General features: G+C 43.9%; 1 protein-coding gene across 1 annotated transcript; it reads right to left on the bottom strand.

Moving 5' to 3' along the window:
* Positions 1-17,270: 17,270 nt before the first annotated feature.
* LOC124025765 (homeobox protein Nkx-2.3-like) lies at positions 17,271-20,281 on the bottom strand. The gene is made up of 2 exons (XM_046339103.1): positions 19,526-20,281; positions 17,271-18,542 (listed from the first exon to the last, which is right to left on the bottom strand). Exons 1-2 carry the CDS (start codon positions 19,995-19,997, stop codon positions 17,908-17,910), a joined length of 1,107 nt encoding a protein of 368 aa, XP_046195059.1. The 5' UTR covers positions 19,998-20,281; the 3' UTR covers positions 17,271-17,907.
* Positions 20,282-20,481: the final 200 nt, after the last annotated feature.

Raw genomic sequence — 20,481 nt, 5'->3', positions numbered from 1 at the left:
GAACACTGATGAGTGCAAAGCGCTAGGACACCATATAGAGAATAATGTGCCATTTGGGACAGAACCTCTGAGGATGGTAGGAGGGTGTGCTACACCTCCAGTCTACCAGACTTGAGATTTATGGGGTTTAGTTCAGATGACACCATATCCCCTTTATAGTGTACTACTTTTGATCACGGCTCATGGATCTGGTCAAAAGTAGCGCACTATATAGGTAATACGGTGCCATTTGGGACAGAACCTTCTGACCACGCACCACTTTCTAGCACTTATAGTCATTTACAGTTATGTGTGGTGACTAATCATTTAAATAGTAACTTACATACATGTAGTTACTTATCCTATGGTAACTAATCATTTAAATAGTAACTTATACACATGTGGTTACTTATCCTATGGTAACTAATCATTTAAATAGTAACTACACATAACTATTCATTTAAATAGTAACATGTGGTAACTATTCATTTAAATAGTAACTTATACACATGTGGTTACTTATCCTATGGTAACTTTTAGCAACATTTACTACGTACACACGGCCTTCGAATCAGCCGCCATGAGTCAAACGCACAAATACAAAGTCCTGCTGGACCCTTCATTTCTAAGCCATATTATCACAGAGAAGAACACGTGTGAGTAGGACTACTCTTATCCTAGATCAACTCATTCTATCTGTAAAGGAGTAGAGTTTCAGCCAAGTGTTCTGGAACTGACCTGATAAGTCAAGATTTTAATATATAGGTTCCTTCATTATTATGGTTGAAAAATTCTGGGAACTTTTCAAAATTCTCAGTTTATCCAGGAATGTTCTTGAAATCAGTGGGGGGGGGGGGGAGGGCATCCTGAATCCCCAACAATGACCTTTTGGAAAACAATGACCAGTTGGAAAACTTGGCATTTTGGGGAAGTTAGGGTAATTTTGGATCCTTGTAATAGATTACTTGGCAGGATATCCCCCTCATATAGACTAACCAACTGCCACCCAGAACGGCACCCTATAGAACCTATAGGTAGAAACTGCCACCCAGAACGGCACCCTATAGAACCTATAGGTAGAAACTGCCACCCAGAATGGCACCCTATAGAACCTATAGGTAGAAACTGCCACCCAGAACGGCACCCTATAGAACCTATAGGTAGAAACTGCCACCCAGAATGGCACCCTATAGAACCTATAGGTAGAAACTGCCACCCAGAACGGCACCCTATAGAACCTATAGGTAGAAACTGCCACCCAGAACGGCACCCTATAGAACATATAGGTAGAAACTGCCACCCAGAACGGCACCCTATAGAACCTATAGGTAGAAACTGCCACCCAGAATGGCACCCTATAGAACCTATAGGTAGAAACTGCCACCCAGAACGGCACCCTATAGAACCTATAGGTAGAAACTGCCACCCAGAACGGCACCCTATAGAACCTATAGGTAGAAACTGCCACCCAGAACGGCACCCTATAGAACCTATAGGTAGAAACTGCCACCCAGAATGGCACCCTATAGAACCTATAGGTAGAAACTGCCACCCAGAACGGCACCCTATAGAACCTATAGGTAGAAACTGCCACCCAGAATGGCACCCTATAGAACCTATAGGTAGAAACTGCCACCCAGAACGGCACCCTATAGAACCTATAGGTAGAAACTGCCACCCAGAATGGCACCCTATAGAACCTATAGGTAGAAACTGCCACCCAGAACGGCACCCTATAGAACCTATAGGTAGAAACTGCCACCCAGAACGGCACCCTATAGAACATATAGGTAGAAACTGCCACCCAGAACGGCACCCTATAGAACCTATAGGTAGAAACTGCCACCCAGAATGGCACCCTATAGAACCTATAGGTAGAAACTGCCACCCAGAACGGCACCCTATAGAACCTATAGGTAGAAACTGCCACCCAGAACGGCACCCTATAGAACCTATAGGTAGAAACTGCCACCCAGAACGGCACCCTATAGAACCTATAGGTAGAAACTGCCACCCAGAATGGCACCCTATAGAACCTATAGGTAGAAACTGCCACCCAGAATGGCACCCTATAGAACCTATAGGTAGAAACTGCCACCCAGAACGGCACCCTATAGAACCTATAGGTAGAAACTGCCACCCAGAACGGCACCCTATAGAACCTATAGGTAGAAACTGCCACCCAGAATGGCACCCTATAGAACCTATAGGTAGAAACAACATACTACAACATACTGAATACACAAGTAGCGAACAACATTTACATTACGTTTTGAATATGTTAACTTAAAGGGGAAGTTCACTATTTTACAACTTTGTCAGATGGTTTCTCATCCTGGAAGTAGTCTATGGGCCAGAAGAAACCTATCAATGCTTCAGGGCTTTTTAAAACAGCCACTACAAACGTTAGCCAACTTTAGCCACCGCTAGCTACTAAAATACTGAAAGTCCCCTTTAAAGGAGTTGCTGAGAGAAAAGAGAACTGAATGTAGGAGTGTTTCCTGCCGTATGCCATGTTTGGGAGTGGAAACCAAAGACTGAAAGAATGGGGATGGGTGAATTTGATATGAGGAAAAGCTAGAGAAGAGGATTGATCTGTATTGAAAGAGAAACTTCTTCCTGTATTACTTTGTGAATTGTAAATAAATAGTGGCTAACGGGCAGCGCCACGCAGAAGCAGGGTCTTCTCTTGGGACTGCTGCCCCCACGTGCTGGAGACAAATTATCCATTACCATGTGTCTTGTCTCTTTTTTCCTGAAAATGTTCTATAAGAAATGTCTTATTTGAACAGTAAAACACTGGGAAAGTGCATGTTTAAAGCTGCAGTCTGTAACTTTTTATTTTGTCGTAGAAAGTATTGCCCCTGCACATTGTATACTAAGGTGGCTTGTATTGCTCGTCCCCAACTCTCCTCAATCCTTACCCCCTCTTCCATCACTACCCCTCCTCCTCACAAACCCTGTGTGTCATATGTCTGTCTGTCCTTGTGCGTAGGCCTATATTTTCAAGAATAACCTCAGCTGTAGCCAGCCTATACAGCCCTTGTCCATAGTTTAAACTGTGTGTCAGTGGTGTTTTAATGTGGGATGAAAACCCTTTTCATCAGTGATGCCGCTGGTGGCAGATGAAACACACACAGACAATGGCTGCAGCCCAAATTGCACCCTATTCCCTATTTAGTGCACTACTTTTGACCAGGACCTATAGGGCTCTAGTCGAAAGTAGTGCACTCTGTAGGGTCATTTGGGACACGGGATAATAACTCACATCATCGTAGCCTTGAGTGGATAGTGTGTAAATAACATCCGTCATAATTAAGTTTGGCAATATGGCGTGTGTCAGCTGTATCAGCACCCCTATGATATCCAGCTATTGAGATATACAGGTAACTGCCAAAATAAAGGAAACATTGAAGTACATGAGAGAGAGAAAGTGAATATGAGTTAATTAAGCAATTAACATCCCATAATGGCTAGGGTCATGTAGAAAACTACCCAGTTGACCATTATTTTGCCTGCCATGACTAGAAGAGATTTTAGTGATTTGTAAGAGGGGTCTCAAAGGAGCATAGGTGATTTAAAGTGTGTGTGTGTGTGTGTCATTCACCAGGTCTCAACCCAATTCAATACTTATGGGAGATTCTTGAGAGATTCTGAGACAGCATTTTCCACCACCAACAAAAAAACACCAAATGATGGTATTTCTGGTGGAAGAACTCTACACTTGTAGAATCTATGCCAAGGCGCACTGAAGATGTTCTAATGGCTCATGGTGGCCCAATGCCCTATTAACACACTTCATAATATTGTTTCCTTTATTTTGGCAGTTACTTGTGTCTTTTACACGAGAATAATATCTCCTGGAAATACACAGAGAATGATGAATGTTTAGACTATCCACTGTCATACTGGTTCTGAGTTGCACCCAGAGGGACGACGGCCCGAGGTATACCGTGTTACAATAGCATGTGGGGCCTAGCCTACATCATCCATTGCATTAGGTTAGGATAAAATTACTAGGATATCAGGGTTGGGGTCAAATCCATTTAAATTCCAGTCAATTCAGTAAATACACTGACATTTCGGTTCTGCTCAAAGCTCTTTAATATGGAAAATGTGCAATTGGAATTTGTTTCACTTTCTGAATTGAAATGGAATTGACCCTGACCCTGTTAGATGGACAACATTGGTGAAGTAGGTCTAAGCAAAAAGACTTAATGATTTATGATTTAGTCATACTCCTTTTTTTGTGCACTTCCCTTAAGGCGTTTACCAAGGCTTTTGCCAAGGTCTTTTTAGCGAACATGCCTCTCCTGTCTTTGGCACATGACAGGAATGGCAAGGAGTGTACAAGCTGAACAGAGACAGCGACCAGGCCTCTCTAGGCCAGAGTCTGAAGCATAAGCCATACAACAGACCAGACTTAACCAGCTGCTGGTTAGTCCTGATGGAAAAGGGCTGAAGCATAAGCCATACAACAGACCAGACTTAACCAGCTGCTGGTTAGTCCTGATGGAAAAGGGCTGAAGCATAAGCCATACAACAGACCAGACTTAACCAGCTGCTGGTTAGTCCTGATGGAAAAGGGCTGAAGCATAAGCCATACAACAGACCAGACTTAACCAGCTGCTGGTTAGTCCTGATGGAAAAGGGCTGAAGCATAAGCCATACAACAGACCAGACTTAACCAGCTGCTGGTTAGTCCTGATGGAAAAGGGCTGAAGCATAAGCCATACAACAGACCAGACTTAACCAGCTGCTGGTTAGTCCTGATGGAAAAGGGCTGAAGCATAAGCCATACAACAGACCAGACTTAACCAGCTGCTGGTTAGTCCTGATGGAAAAGGGCTGAAGCATAAGCCATACAACAGACCAGACTTAACCAGCTGCTGGTTAGTCCTGATGGAAAAGGGCTGAAGCATAAGCCATACAACAGACCAGACTTAACCAGCTGCTGGTTAGTCCTGATGGAAAAGGGCTGAAGCATAAGCCATACAACAGACCAGACTTAACCAGCTGCTGGTTAGTCCTGATGGAAAAGGGCTGAAGCATAAGCCATACAACAGACCAGACTTAACCAGCTGCTGGTTAGTCCTGATGGAAAAGGGCTAAAGCATAAGCCATACAACAGACCAGACTTAACCAGCTGCTGGTTAGTCCTGATGGAAAAGGGCTGAAGCATAAGCCATACAACAGACCAGACTTAACCAGCTGCTGGTTAGTCCTGATGGAAAAGGGCTGAAGCATAAGCCATACAACAGACCAGACTTAACCAGCTGCTGGTTAGTCCTGATGGAAAAGGGCTGAAGCATAAGCCATACAACAGACCAGACTTAACCAGCTGCTGGTTAGTCCTGATGGAAAAGGGCTGAAGCATAAGCCATACAACAGACCAGACTTAACCAGCTGCTGGTTAGTCCTGATGGAAAAGGGCTGAAGCATAAGCCATACAACAGACCAGACTTAACCAGCTGCTGGTTAGTCCTGATGGAAAAGGGCTGAAGCATAAGCCATACAACAGACCAGACTTAACCAGCTGCTGGTTAGTCCTGATGGAAAAGGGCTGAAGCATAAGCCATACAACAGACCAGACTTAACCAGCTGCTGGTTAGTCCTGATGGAAAAGGGCTGAAGCATAAGCCATAGAACAGACCAGACTTAACCAGCTGCTGGTTAGTCCTGATGGAAAAGGGCTGAAGCATAAGCCATACAAGAGACCAGACTTAACCAGCTGCTGGTTAGTCCTGATGGAAAAGGGCTGAAGCATAAGCCATACAACAGACCAGACTTAACCAGCTGCTGGTTAGTCCTGATGGAAAAGGGCTGAAGCATAAGCCATAGAACAGACCAGACTTAACCAGCTGCTGGTTAGTCCTGATGGAAAAGGGCTGAAGCATAAGCCATACAACAGACCAGACTTAACCAGCTGCTGGTTAGTCCTGATGGAAAAGGGCTGAAGCATAAGCCATACAACAGACCAGACTTAACCAGCTGCTGGTTAGTCCTGATGGAAAAGGGCTGAAGCATAAGCCATACAACAGACCAGACTTAACCAGCTGCTGGTTAGTCCTGATGGAAAAGGGCTGAAGCATAAGAAACAGTTCATTACTCAGATGGTTTTCTTTCAAAGGGTGTTTCTCATTTGAACCAAACACACAGCAATGCTTTACTTCATGACCTTTAGGACTATAAGGTTCTGACATTTTGCTAAGGAAATAGTTCATTCACGTAGTTGCTCTTTAGGTGGTCCTTTACATGTCAGATTGTTGTTGTTTTTTTTAAGTATGTTTAATAAAGAATAGTTTTTAACGTTCTATCTGGGCAAACACCATAATGTTGTGCCTGCAGGTTATGTCTGCAATCCAATCACACTGCTGGGTTGACAATCAAACATAGTTGTATGTAGGGTTATATACAGCGCAATGGGAAGGTATTCAGACCTGTTCTCTTTTCCCACATTATGTTCAAATACAGCCTTACTCTAAAGTTGATTAAATACACATTTTCCTCATCAAACAACACACAATACCCCATATTGACAAAGAGAAAACAGGCTGTTAGACATTTTAGAAATGTTTTGAAAATAAAAAACAAATACCTTATTTACATAAGTATTCAGCCCCTTTGCTATGAGATTTCAAATTGATCTCAGGTGCATCCTGTTTCCATTCATCATCCTTGAGATGTTTCTGAAACTTGATTGGAATCCATCTGTGGTAAATTCAATTGATTGGACATGATTTGGAAAGGCTCACACTTGTCTATATAAGGTCCCACAGTTGACAGTGTATGTCAAAGCAGAAACCAAGACATGAGGTCCAAGGAATTGCCAGCAGAGCTCCGAGAAAGGATTGTGTCGAGTCACATATAAAACAGTGGCCTCCATCATTCTTAAATGGAAGAAGTTTTGAACCACCAAGACTCTTCCTAGAGCTGGCCGCACGGCCAAACTGAGCAATTGGGGGAGGAGGGCCTTTGTCAGGGAGGTGACCGAGAACCCGATGGGCACTCTGACAGAGCTCCAGAGTTCATCTTTGGACATGGGAGAACCTTCCAGAAAGACAGCCATCTCTGCAGCACTCCACCAATCAGGCCTTTATTATAGAGTGGCCAGAATGAAGTCACTCCTCAGTAGCCCACTTGGAGTTTGCCAAAAGGCACCTAAAGACTCTCAAGAACATGAGAAACAAGATTCTCTGGTCTGATGAAACCAAGATTGAACTCGTTGACCTGAATGACAAGTGTCACTTCTGGAGGATGTTCTTGCTGTGTCATTATGGGGTATTGTGTGTAGACTGATGAAGGGGGAAAAAACAATTAAATCCATTTTAGATTAAGGCTGTAATGTAACAAAATGTGGAAAAATTCAAGGGGTCACAATATTTTGTGTGTGTGTGTGTGTGTGTGTGTGTGTGTGTGTGTGTGTGTGTGTGTGTGTGTGTGTGTGTGTGTGTGTGTGTGTGTGTGTGTGTGTGTGTGTGTGTGTGTGTGTAACACTGAACAAAAATATAAAGTCATGTAAAGTCTTGTTCCTATGTTTCATGAGCTGAAATAAAAGGTCCCAGAAATGTTCCATACACACAAAGAGATTATTTCTCTCATTTTGTGCACAAATTTGTTTACATCCCTGTTAGTGAGCATTTCTCCTTTGCTAAGATAATCCATCCACCTGACAGATGTGGCATATCAAGAACCTGATTATTCAGTACGATCATTACACAGGTGCACCTTGTGCTGGGGACAATAAAAGGCCACTGTGCAGTTTCAATTGGCATGCTGACTGCAGGAATGCCCACCAGAATTGTTGCCGGAGAATTTTATGTTAGTTTCTCTACCACAAGCCGTCTAACCGGCCTCCCGCAACCACACACCACGTGTATCCACACCAGCAATGGACCTCTTCACCTGCGGGATCATCTGAGACCAGCCACCCGGACAGCTGATGAAACTGACTATTTCTGTATGTGATAAAGACCTTTTGTGAGGAAAAACTCATTCTGATTGGCTATGCCTGGCTCCTAGGTGGGTGGGCCTATGGCTGCGCCCCTGCCCAGTCATGTGAAATGCATTAATTAGGGCCTAATTAATTTATTTCAATTGACTGATCTCCTTATATGAACTGTAACACAGTAAAATCTTTGAAATTGTTGCATGTTGCATCTATAGTTAGGAAAGACATTGTTGTTTTTGTCTTGTTTTATATTAATATGAAAACCTCCATGGAAGGGTTATTTCACTAAAATTACAATCTTACCACATTTTATTGATAACTAGCACGTAGTTTACTGACTTTGGGTGTCAGAGACCAGAATACTACATCAGTTTACTCATCCAGAGCTAAGTTTTAGCATTGTTGCTAGTTCTCCATAGGATATAGTGTATTTGTCATGTTAGGGAACTATCGCTTTAACAAATGTGTGATGAACATTAATTCATATATTTGATGTTGCGATTAGAAAGAAGATCTTTATTTAATCATGAAAAGTCTGTAGCCTACTTCTCTATTGAAAGAATTTGTACATTCTGTGCCAGACAGAACCTCATGGCTGAACCCAGGTTGACATTTCAGAGCCATACGGTTCTATCTGCGATTACACCCACCTAAAAAAAAACAGATTCACAAATGTTTTAGGATTTTGATACTCTGCATTTTAGGTAGCCTACCTTTTAAGGTGATGCTATTAATGGGTTAGAAAAGAATAACAAAACAGTTCTGAGATCTGGGATGTGAAAACGTGTAATGCTCAATATATCAGAACTATGCTTTGCGCACATAGATCCTTGTAGTCCCATGGCTTCAATTTGGCAAGAATAGTTAGTGTCACGAAAAAAAGCTTTAAAATAGACTACAACATTTGTATGTTTTATTTTGGGGTGGGTTTAAGTGTCCTGTGTGATTCAGCCAGGCTGGGTTGCTAATCGGTTGCTACGTAACAATAATACAATGTTATTGTTAGCCTCGCGCATATAAACGATGACAGTTGTGTTGGTCAGCTCTGGATGAATGATTCCCAATGAAATTTCCCAGAAACAAGGTCTGTTTTGACCTAGAAAGTAGCATTGGGTGGTTATCGTGTAAGGCCTAGATCAGAGAGGGGATAAATATTTAGATGTTTGCGGCTGATGAACGACCTATCCGCGGCCCGGTTGGAGGTCCGCACCCGCAGCCAAAGCCTGGTTCCCAGCACAAGAAACAGTAAAACTTGGATGACAAACTTGGCAAGGAGAAGAAAACGAACATGTTCAGCTGTTCGGATGTCTGAGACTGTCTGTAAACCATAGTGCCCATATTTAACGGCCTATAATATAGACCTCTACTTTAGTTCGTTGTCCAGCTAGCCCTATATGTTGCATCATGCCATAGCCGCATACACAACCGAAATCCAGTGCTTCATTAGTAAATCATGAGGTACAGGAATAAAAAGTGAGTGCGAGAGAGGGGTGACCTGGGGAGCTCTGAGTTACCAGAATGCATGAGAAACAAATCTCTTTTATAATAATAAAACATTGCATGCATATCACTACATGTTTGTAGTGTTTGTAGTGGCACAGAGCAGTAGTGTTGAGGCATTACAGAAGTTGCACACATGGGGAAAATGTTTAGTGGGCTACGGTCCGGGAAAGTGTTTAGTAGGCTAGGGTTCGGGAAAGTGTTTAGTGGGCTAGGGTCTGGGAAAGTGTTTAGTGGGCTAGGGTCCGGGAAAGTGTTTAGTGGGCTAGGGTCCGGGAAAGTGTTTAGTGGGCTAGGGTCCGGGAAAGTGTTTAGTGGGCTAGGGTCCGGGAAAGTGTTTAGTGGGCTACGGTCAGGGAAAGTGTTTAGTGGACTAGGGTTCGGGAAAGTGTTTAGTGGACTAGGGTCCGGGAAAGTGTTTAGTGGGCTACGGTCCGGGAAAGTGTTTAGTGGACTAGGGTTCGGGACAGTGTTTAGTGGGCTAGGGTTCGGGAAAGTGTTTAGTGGGCTACGGTCCGGGAAAGTGTTTAGTGGACTTGGGTTCGAGAAAGTGTTTAGTGGACTAGGGTCCGGGAAAGTGTTTAGTGGGCTATGGTCCGGGAAAGTGTTTAGTGGGCTAGGGTTCGGGAAAGTGTTTAGTGGGCTAGGGTCCGGGAAAGTGTTTAGTGGGCTAGGGTTCGGGAAAGTGTTTAGTGGACTAGGGTCCGGGAAAGTGTTTAGTGGGCTACGGTCCGGGAAAGTGTTTAGTGGACTAGGGTTCGGGACAGTGTTTAGTGGGCTAGGGTTCGGGAAAGTGTTTAGTGGACTAGGGTCCGGGAAAGTGTTTAGTGGACTTGGGTTCGAGAAAGTGTTTAGTGGACTAGGGTCCGGGAAAGTGTTTAGTGGGCTACGGTCCGGGAAAGTGTTTAGTGGACTAGGGTCCGGGAAAGTGTTTAGTGGGCTACGGTCCGGGAAAGTGTTTAGTGGACTAGGGTCCGGGAAAGTGTTTAGTGGGCTACGGTCCGGGAAAGTGTTTAGTGGACTAGGGTCCAGGAAAGTGTTTAGTGGGCTAGGGTCCGGGAAAGTGTTTAGTGGACTAGGGTTCGGGAAAGTGTTTAGTGGGCTAGGGTCCTGGAAAGTGTTTAGTGGACTAGGGTCCGGGAAAGTGTTTAGTGGGCTAGGGTCCAGGAAAGTGTTTAGTGGACTAGGGTCCGGGAAAGTGTTTAGTGGGCTAGGGTCCGGGAAAGTGTTTAGTGGACTAGGGTCCGGGAAAGTGTTTAGTGGGCTAGGGTCCGGGAAAGTGTTTAGTGGACTAGGGTCCGGGAAAGTGTTTAGTGGGCTAGGGTCCGGGAAAATGTTTAGTGGACTAGGGTTCGGGAAAGTGTTTAGTGGACTAGGGTTCGGGAAAGTGTTTAGTGGACTAGGGTCCGGGAAAGTGTTTAGTGGACTAGGGTTCGGGAAAGTGTTTAGTGGACTAGGGTCCGGGAAAGTGTTTAGTGGACTAGGGTCCGGGAAAGTGTTTAGTGGACTAGGGTTCGGGAAAGTGTTTAGTGGACTAGGGTTCGGTAAAGTGTTTAGTGGACTAGGGTCCGGGAAAGTGTTTAGTGGACTAGGGTTCGGGAAAGTGTTTAGTGGACTAGGGTCCAGGAAAGCGTTTAGTGGGCTACGGTCCGGGAAAGTGTTTAGTGGACTAGGGTCCGGGAAAGTGTTTTCCTTTTATAAACGCATTTCATGCAATTCTACTTCCTTTTACATGACTGAATACTTTGGCATAATATTTTTTAATGCTGCATTCAAAACAACTTGGAACTCAGAACTAAAATTCTCATACTTACGACTTCAGTGCATTCAAGACTATTGGGAACTTGAAAAAAACTAGCACCGGCTGTGCAAATACATTTTGAACGGTCATCCAATTCGGAATTCCAAGTCTGGAACCCAGGCCTCTTTCTAGAGATCCGACTTCCAACCTGAAGATCACTGACGTAATGATTTGACCTCGTTTTTCCCAGTTGTCTTGAAAGCACCATAATAGGCCCTACTGCACAAATGATCTAAATGACAGGCTACTTTGACACTGACAAACTGAGAATTAACGAAGAGGCAACTCAAATGAACTTTTTGATAGCTTTTATTATAATTGTGACATTGCGAAATGTCATGCAATAAAGAGGCACCGGAACCAAACCGTCCAAAACCGAGAAATGCCAGATCCTGTTCCGACAGGATCCAGATCAAATTAAGCACTGCCGACATCCCACACCATCCAATGGTTAACTGCAGTCTAACTAACATTTCTTCTCTGCTTGGGGAATGTGATGACAGCAGTTGATTCTTTCTTCCTTCCTTCCCTGCCCCTCTTCCTCCTCTCCCAGTTAAGATTGCGCGCGCGCTGTTTGGGCACGTCTTGGTGAATACATGGCTTTGTTATTTCGATGTTGACGAAGCAAGGAAGAGAGCTATATTGTGTGAGTGTGCACGAGTCATTAACAGCTGCTAATGACGTACTTCAGTTTGGAAAGTGTGTGTGGGGGGGGGGTGACCGCACTTACAGGTAAATACAGTAGGTGCGGGCGGTTCTGTTTGTAACTACCTCTCTCTCTCTTTAGCGGAGATGTTACTAAAGGCCCCGGCGATTAATCAAACCAAACGCGGTACTGTAAAGCAACAACTGGAGGCGGTGTCATGTGTCTTCAACCCGCATCAGCAAGGGCTGTAGTGCGTCCCAAATTACACCCTATTCCCAATATTGTGCACTACTTTTGATGAGAGTCCTGGCTACAATATAGGGAATAGGGTGCCAGGCCCTCCAAATTACACCCTATTTCCAATATTGTGCACTACTTTTGATGAGAGCCCTGGCTACAATATAGGGAATAGGGTGCCAGGCCCTCCAAATTACACCCTATTCCCAATATTGTGCACTACGTTTGATGAGAGCCTTGGCTACAATATAGGGAATAGGGTGCCAGGCCCTCCTTAGGGCGTGTTGTTTCACCCGTTCTCTTCAAAACCAAAGGCCAAGGCCCTATCCACTTCTCTTTCACTCTGAAAGACTCTAGTTTCCGTACAGTTCTCTTCTGGTCAGAACTGATCTTAATAAGTGACACCCAATCGGACACCTTTTGTCCAAAGACGGTCCAATTCAGAGAATTTGTACCGAACCTTTTGGAACCAATCTCTCTTTGTAATTATTTGTGTGCCTGTCAACTATTGTTTATTATAATGTTGTGTAAACTCCTAGATGCATCTTTTTGTGTTTTTCTTATTTTAAGCATGCATATTTGTTTATTCTTAAAGTATTTTCTGACATTTCGACACACACACACACACACATCTGTGTAGATGTAACGAGAATTAATGACTAATAAGTGTTTAATGGGTCTTAATCTGCCATGTGAGAGGAAAACACACAAACGGCTCCGGATACGGTTGTGGTTAGGTTTAGTGTAAAGAGTTTAGGGTCAAGTGTAGAGAGAACCGCATAATCAAACTGTTTGCGTGTGTGTCACAATGTCAGAAAATATTTTAAGAATAATAGCATAATTACAAAAATATATGAATGGCGTAAAATAAATCATATTAATCCATAAAAATCACATTTAAGCATTGGCTGCTTTAACTCTATGCCTATTGAAAAAGCTTGACCAAATTGCAAGTGTGTCAATAGCCTAATTGAAACCAACCTTTTCTGTTTTTTTTCCATGGGTGTTGATGTCAAATCAAAAACACAAACATTTGGGTAATTATTGTTTTATTGTATTGACATAAGGCTAAATTAACCTTCCCAATCCACTCATGGAGAATCGATTAGAATCTTAATTTGCCTATTTGTGTTGTTCTTCCTCGTGGTCACCGCTTCTCTTTATCTAAGTTCCATGTCACTCAAACACAGCAAGCTGCAGCTTGCTCTGGTCCTTTGAATTTGAGAGCCTCACACCACAATTGGGTATTCTAAACTACCAGCTCTCACAGTCTCACGTTATAATTAGACGTGCATCCGAATGGTTAAGCTACAGGTTAAAGTTTGGGATAGGCTTAAAACAAAAATATCAAAAACAACTTTATATTGCTGGATTAGAACTTGCATTCTTTGGAATCAGAGGCAGACGCTTACACAGCCGCCCGTCATTCCCATCCCATAACGCCTAGCGAAACCTACTTGAAGGTAACAATGCTCACTGTTGCCCCTAGTGTTGCGGTTTCAACGTCATCTCCCGACGTCCTCATACCTGCATGGACGTCAAATAATGGCTTGTGTCCTGGCTGATTCTAAAGCTGATGCAAATCAGAAACGTAAACTCTGCTGCAGCCAGCGACGATGCTGCTAGCGTCCTGAGGCGACGCCATGCTGTCTCCAAATCTATTTACATACATCAAGTGGCTGGTCCCGCACTGTGACAGCAGGTATGCTCTATGGCTCTACTCCTGAAGCAGCGGTGGAGTGAGAACGCCAGCTAGACTCTAGTCTAGAACGTTGCTTATCAGTGGGGTGACAAGCTCGAGGCCTCCTTTTTGTTTACGTCTCAATTAATCCCCATTAATAGCGCGAGAACACTATGCGAGTCCTGATTGGTTTAAATCTGTTTTGGGCCCAACAGGAGATTAGGGAGAGCATGGTTCCGATATAGAGCCCCCGATAGGAAAATACAGTAGTCGAGTCGTTCCAAACCATCAGGGTTTATTTGATTCTTTCGATCTAGACAAATATAGCGGAAGAGGTACACGCAGGAGGGGCGAACTGGTTGAGTATGTGGTTGTGGAGGGAGCTTCTCTTGCGACTCTGAGGGATAAGGGAAAGATGAAAAACAAATTAAGCAAACGAGGATGAGAGTTGTCAGAGAGCTTGGGAAAATAATTCTACAACAAGTGGCTATTTGGAGTCAAAATCCTGTCTTCAGACGAAAAACGTTCCCGTTGAATTATTCAGTTGAACTGTTCTTGTGGCCTGTAGCGCATGAACCCTGCATGATTGCTTGTGGTTTTACAACTTATTCTAATAGCCTATTATTGCAACACTGTTGTTCAATAGTAACAATATATACCAATAAAGGCCTAATAACAGTATTACCAATAATTATTATGTATTATTAGTATTATGCTATTATTAGAGGGCGGCGCACAATTGGCCCAGCGTCTTCTGTGTTTGGCCGGTGTATGGCCGTCATTGTAAATACGAATTTGTTCTTAACTGACTTACCTAGTTAAATAAAGGTTACATTTAAAAATATATATACTTTGTAGCCTATATACCTAGGTTTTAAGAATGTATCGTAGGCCCATCGCTAGTTCCTGTTTTAACCAAACCTGTCCAACAGGTCCAGCGTTGATCTGAAATCATGCTCTATTTGTGTCGAGTATAGGAGCCTCTCCCTCTCCTCCCTTCAAAATATGTCCCCGGAAGATTATGCTGCATGACAACTCTTCAACTATTCTCGCGCACTGACGCTTTCCCACGGGGAGCTCACTTAAGCTAGGCCAACAGTGATCCTTCCTTTCCCAGTCCCTGTAACAGTGTATACGTCCCAAATGGAACTCTATTTCCAATATAATGCCCTATGGGCCCTGGTCAAAAGTAGTGCACTATTAAGGGAATATGGTGCAATTTGTAACGCATTGAGTGTGTTCATCTGATGCTCTAGTTTAGCTGTTTAGTAATAAGAGATTCTCCCCCATTGTGCGTCCTAAAATACACCTTATTCCCTATATCGCCTAGTCCATTACTTTTGTCCAAGGCCCATGTAAAATATTGGACTAAACAAGGAATAGGGTGCCATTTGGGAGGTATCCTCAGAGATTCTCCCCAGACCAGTATTTATGGCGCTCATCGACAAGGCCTTGTGATGACGGCTGCTCCTCGTCTGGATAATGTCTTTGGCCTGAACCCCTGCTCGCGTGTCTGTCTAATTTCCACTTCCTCTCTCCTCGCGCTCTGCAGATCTGCCCACTGTGGTATGCGTGAGCCTGGCGGTTTCCCACAGAGCCGGGACAACGGCATTGCCGCCAGAGGCTAGCTCTGTCTGTCATGATTAAAATATGAGAAATTGAACAATTGTAGGCTAACGTGAACGGAAAAAGTATGCACAAAATGTTTTAAATAAAACGTTTATCCAAAACGTTTGGCTGTTACAAAAGGTCATGATGACAGGTTTGAGCCGCCCATAAGGAATAGTGAATTCAGATGGTCACATAGTGGGAACATTAAACATCATATTGTCTACTCACTGCAGTCCAAGTGGGCTGCTATGTTCATCTTTTAATTAATTAGACTTATCAAGTTTCTTAGATGTAGGCATCGTAATAAAATGTTCAGTGTGTATTGAATGACTGACATTGAGTCTATAGCCGATGGTAGGCTTTTTCAAATAGCCCAGGCTATCATAATCTGGTATTTTCGACATGTCGCAAAATTGATATAAGAAAGATCAAATACCTATGGATTATATTTCTATTCTGTAAAAATATTATTTTCTCATAAAGCAATGCCCCATTTCTCATAACCAGGCCGCCATGCTTCTTCTCCTCCTTGAATTCTCTCTGCTCCTTGTCCTCCATTTTCCCGCAGATAGACAGAAATGGTGAAACTTGTAGCAATAATAACGGTTCATTCACACAGCCGCCCCCCGCTGCCTAACCTCCAGCCCTGCTGCCCCGGCTGGGGCTCTCCCTCTCCGCCCCAATCAGAGGCCCTTTCTTCGGGAACAAAAACCTCCCCAAAAGCGAACAAAAGTGAACACTTTTTTTCCCCTATCCCAATCGCAGTATAGCGCAGCCAGATAAAATAACGCACTGCCTGTGCCTCAATTTGGAATATTAGGACGTCAATCTCTCAGCTCTTGGGTTCTTTTGTCTTTGCTGAGTGTCCGGGCCAGCCTACCATACACCTTTTGTCCAGGAATCCAATAAGGCCCATTATTCGGCCTCTCCAGCCCCGCTCGAGCTGCTTCTTTCAGGGTATTTTAGGTTGCTAATCGCGTCCTTAAAGCGCCTCAAATGGAGAGTAACTTCCTCTTTTCACACAGACTGGCACCCGCACAATTAATTCGAGTGTGCCTGTTGCCTGGCCTTCTCCAACCGCCTTCCGGGCGCGACACATTTCCAAAATGGCAAGATTTTATAACAAAGCTGTGGCTAACAACCTGAATCAGACTAGCACCAAAAAAGCTGTTTTCATGCGTTCGAATAAGTAGGCTACATTTGCAATACGTTTACCTGCTATTGCGTGAATAGGACATTTTGAATGCACAGCTTTCATTGAAATATTGTGCACCGGTTGAGTGGAATTGTGTCTAAAGAGAGAGAATGAGCCTTTTCTTGTCTTGATATCCATGTCGTATCTTGCCAAGAGGCCATTCATGCCTCAATGTCGTCGATTCATTGTCAGTCGTCTTTCTACTTTAGATGTGGCTTTTTGAAAATGATTGTGATGAAAGTGATTTGCAGAGATTATTCTTATCCAGCATGTTGTAACATTATTGCTTATTTCTATCCCCATTTTATAGACTCGTAATTAAAGGCGCATCGAAAAGCAGGTGATATTTCAATCATATCAGACATCTTGACAAATTAGAACAACTTGTAGATAACGGGAAGTTGGCCTATCCATCTCTCTCGCTCTCTCTCTCTCTCACACGCACACTCACGCACACGCACAGTGGGAGAATTAGGATCCCACCATAGAAAACTCTCAAGAGCCTCACAAAGAATGTAATGGACCGTGGAAAGTTTGCGCAAAGTAGCAAAATATGGAATTTATTCGTTTTCGAAAGCAAGTTATGAGATTTTATAAAATTGTGTTAAGTTGTGTTCAGAGCCCAAGGTTGGATTCCATTTCAATTTCTTCCATTTCAGGACTTTTTAACTGAGAATATGGAATTAATCAAATAAATGTCAATGAATGACATAAGCTTGAAAACAATCAAACACTCTTTCTCACTTCTCATGTCATCGTGGCTAAAGAAACATTAGAAATATCAAGCAAATCCTTGAGAACAGCAGATTGGGAACTTCACCTATAGGCCATCAGTGTTGAATAATCCTGACATCCTTTTAAACACATGCTTACAAGTAACTAGACCACCCTTAGTCCGTATATCACAATTATCAAACGTCTAGTCCCGTGACTAGGCCTATCCTATATATCCAACGTTAACTGGATAGTTTGTCATTCAAATCAAATGCGACCATTGTTGGTCATAAATCCATTTCAACCGTTACGCACAGCTTCTTTCTGATGACCGTCACCGAGAGTGGAGTAAACATGTTGAATTTGCACCTTTTCAGTCTTAATCCAACGACAGCCACCCCACCCGGCAGACACGAAGGCAAATAACTACATAAAAACAACACTGTTTCCGAAATACTGCAGAGAAATAACTGCCTTTATTTTAAAAATGGGAAGAACCCTTTAAAAAACGGCATGAGAGGATTCGATGAATGTCACGGGTGTGGGTGTAAAACAATGCTCTGGTTTTATCCAAGGTGTAACCGGAGTGGGGCTACCAGGCCCGGATCCCTTGCAGTGAGCCCTGACATGTCGTGACCGCTGTCCCTTGGTGCGTTTGGGGCTGTGGAGAGGCGCTAAGCCCCCCAATGTTCCCCAAGTTCATGGCCATGAAGGGGTTAGCCGTGGTGGTTGGGGGGAGAGTAGGGATACTGGTGTAAGTACAGCTGTAATTGCTGTTGTATGCCGGGTTGTTGTACGTGTAGGCCGGGTATCCGTTGTAACTATAGGGGTTCGACCCGTACGGAGCATTGTAGTTCTGAGTCCCGCCCAGACAGGGCTTCCCATCCCGGACCAGGACCGGCACCGCGACTCGCCTTGGCGGGGGAGGGTGGTGGTGTCCTGCCAGCTCCAGGGACTTGTCCTGCCGCTGCCGCTTACACTTGTACCGTCGGTTCTGGAACCAGATTTTGACCTGCGTGGAGGTGAGTTTGAGTGTGCTCGCCAGGTGTTCTCGTTCAGGAGCGGACAGGTACCGCTGCTGCTTGAAGCGTCGCTCTAACTCGAACACCTGGGCTTGGGAGAAGAGGACCCGGGGTTTCCGTCTGGTTCTCTGCTTGGCCGGCCGATCCGAGTCCCCCTGGCCGCTGTCCTCTCCCTCCAGCGGCTTGGACACCACGCCACAGCTCTCTGTGGTGTCAAGATATGAGTATAAATATTTTGTACAAAATATTTTGGGAGATATATTTCATAATGTAACTTATTTGAATGTGTATAGCTAACTCATTTCGTTTTACTGACATTAATGTATCATTATTTTGTCAGTCAGTATAGTCCTACCTTGTGAAAACCGTGACAGTAAAACGTCCAAACTATTCAAAACGTGTAAACTTCACGATAAATGAGTTTAGATAAATGAAGTAAAAGAAGCAAAAGCGCAATATTGTGAGAAATACTGTTTAAAGTTATGACCATAAATCAAAACCAAAGACAACCATTTTTCCACAATGTTTACTTTCACTTGGTTGCAGGCTAGGCCTACTCTGTGTCGTTTATTTTAAAGACATATTTACATTCAAGCTATTCTATTAGTTATAACATTCATGCTATTCTGTTGGTTATAAATTAGTTATAGTCCAATAACATTTTGTGTGTCATGATTTCAACTATTTTCTCAGTCTATGCAGCCCTTAGAATAAAGACAATATCATAATGAAAACATATTTATACCCGTTGAGATATTTATTCTCCTGCCTACCTAAATTCATGTTTTAGTTGTAAAACGTTCAAAAAAATCAGATATTTAAAGACGATATTATTGAATTACTTAACAATCTCCAGGCCCCATTTGGGATTAAAATGTAATTGTGTCGAATTATAACAGGCCTCGTTTGTGTCTTTTGAAATCATAACACTCTCACGAAACTCCGGCCCAACATTTAGCCTGAAACCAAGACACTTTATAAGACACATTGTCACCTTCCGCAATAATGTATTGCGTTATCCTTACATTTTCTGGTTGTATATATACTGCCGATGCAAACGATCATGAGTGTGTATATTGAGAGGCTGTATTAGGTATTTTATTCAAAGCGACGCTTTGTGTCCCTTTGTTCATACATCATTTCAGCAGAACAAAAATATCAAAATAATCATCGTATTATTACACTCACTGTTTTCCTGATCCTCCAGGTCTACCTCCAGCTTCGGGTCGATCAGGTGACCCATCCCGGGATGGACGAACATCTCCGGGGACAGACTGGCCTCTCCATGCCCGTCCTGGGCCGCCAGAGAACTCAGGTAAGCCATGTTGTCTTCCCCGTCCGAGAACGGAGGGCTGTCGACCGCTGAAGCAAGCATACAGGACGGTGGCCCCTGGAAGTGCTGGGACTGGGTCTGCTGTTGCTGGGTCGAGTCCGGGTGTACTAAGTGTTGTTGGGTGTGGGACAGGTGTTGGATCTGTAGCGGGTCCAGATGTCGAGATTGGTGCTGTTGAGATCGCTGCCTCTGCTGCTGCTGCTCTAGCTGTTCGAGTTTCAGAATATCCTTGACTGAGAACGGCGTGGAAGTGAGCGGGCTCGGGAGCATCATGCCATCGAGGTCCTGCTCGCGCGCATCAAGGAAATGGAACCCGCTGAGTAACATATGATACTATATCGCCCGTTTTAAATAATACTTGATTTAGAGGCTCGGTAATCGGAGGTGCGCGCGCTAAACGGCTGGATATCCCAACTCATCCCCTGATGAAAAGAAACAAAGGTTTGGTTAAAGGTTTAGTCATATAAGTGTGGCCTGGTTCTCCATAGGCTATAGACAAACCAGCCGTGCGGTGCGATCTTTTGACAATTGAGTTCCTGTGTGTTTTTGTAACTGGAGATGGGAGCAGGGCTGGGCGAAGCCCCTCGTCTCTTCCCGTGATGTCACTGGGTCTGGGTCTGGGGCGGGATGTACGAAACAGAAAGGGAAGGTGGTGAGAGGAGCCAGTGCGCGAGCGAGCTAAGTATTTGGACGCGTTGGGAGGGAGAAGAGCGGAGGTATTAAAGAGGGTGAACCGCCTCCATTGTACACCCCTCACTATATGTAATACCCTCCCTACATTTTCTACGCTATAGTCATATAGGTTGCCCAT

Source organism: Oncorhynchus gorbuscha, unplaced genomic scaffold (genome assembly GCF_021184085.1).
Source record: "Oncorhynchus gorbuscha isolate QuinsamMale2020 ecotype Even-year unplaced genomic scaffold, OgorEven_v1.0 Un_scaffold_2430, whole genome shotgun sequence".
Classification (NCBI taxonomy): Eukaryota; Metazoa; Chordata; class Actinopteri; order Salmoniformes; family Salmonidae; genus Oncorhynchus; species Oncorhynchus gorbuscha.
This window is presented reverse-complemented; position numbering and strand designations above follow the sequence as displayed.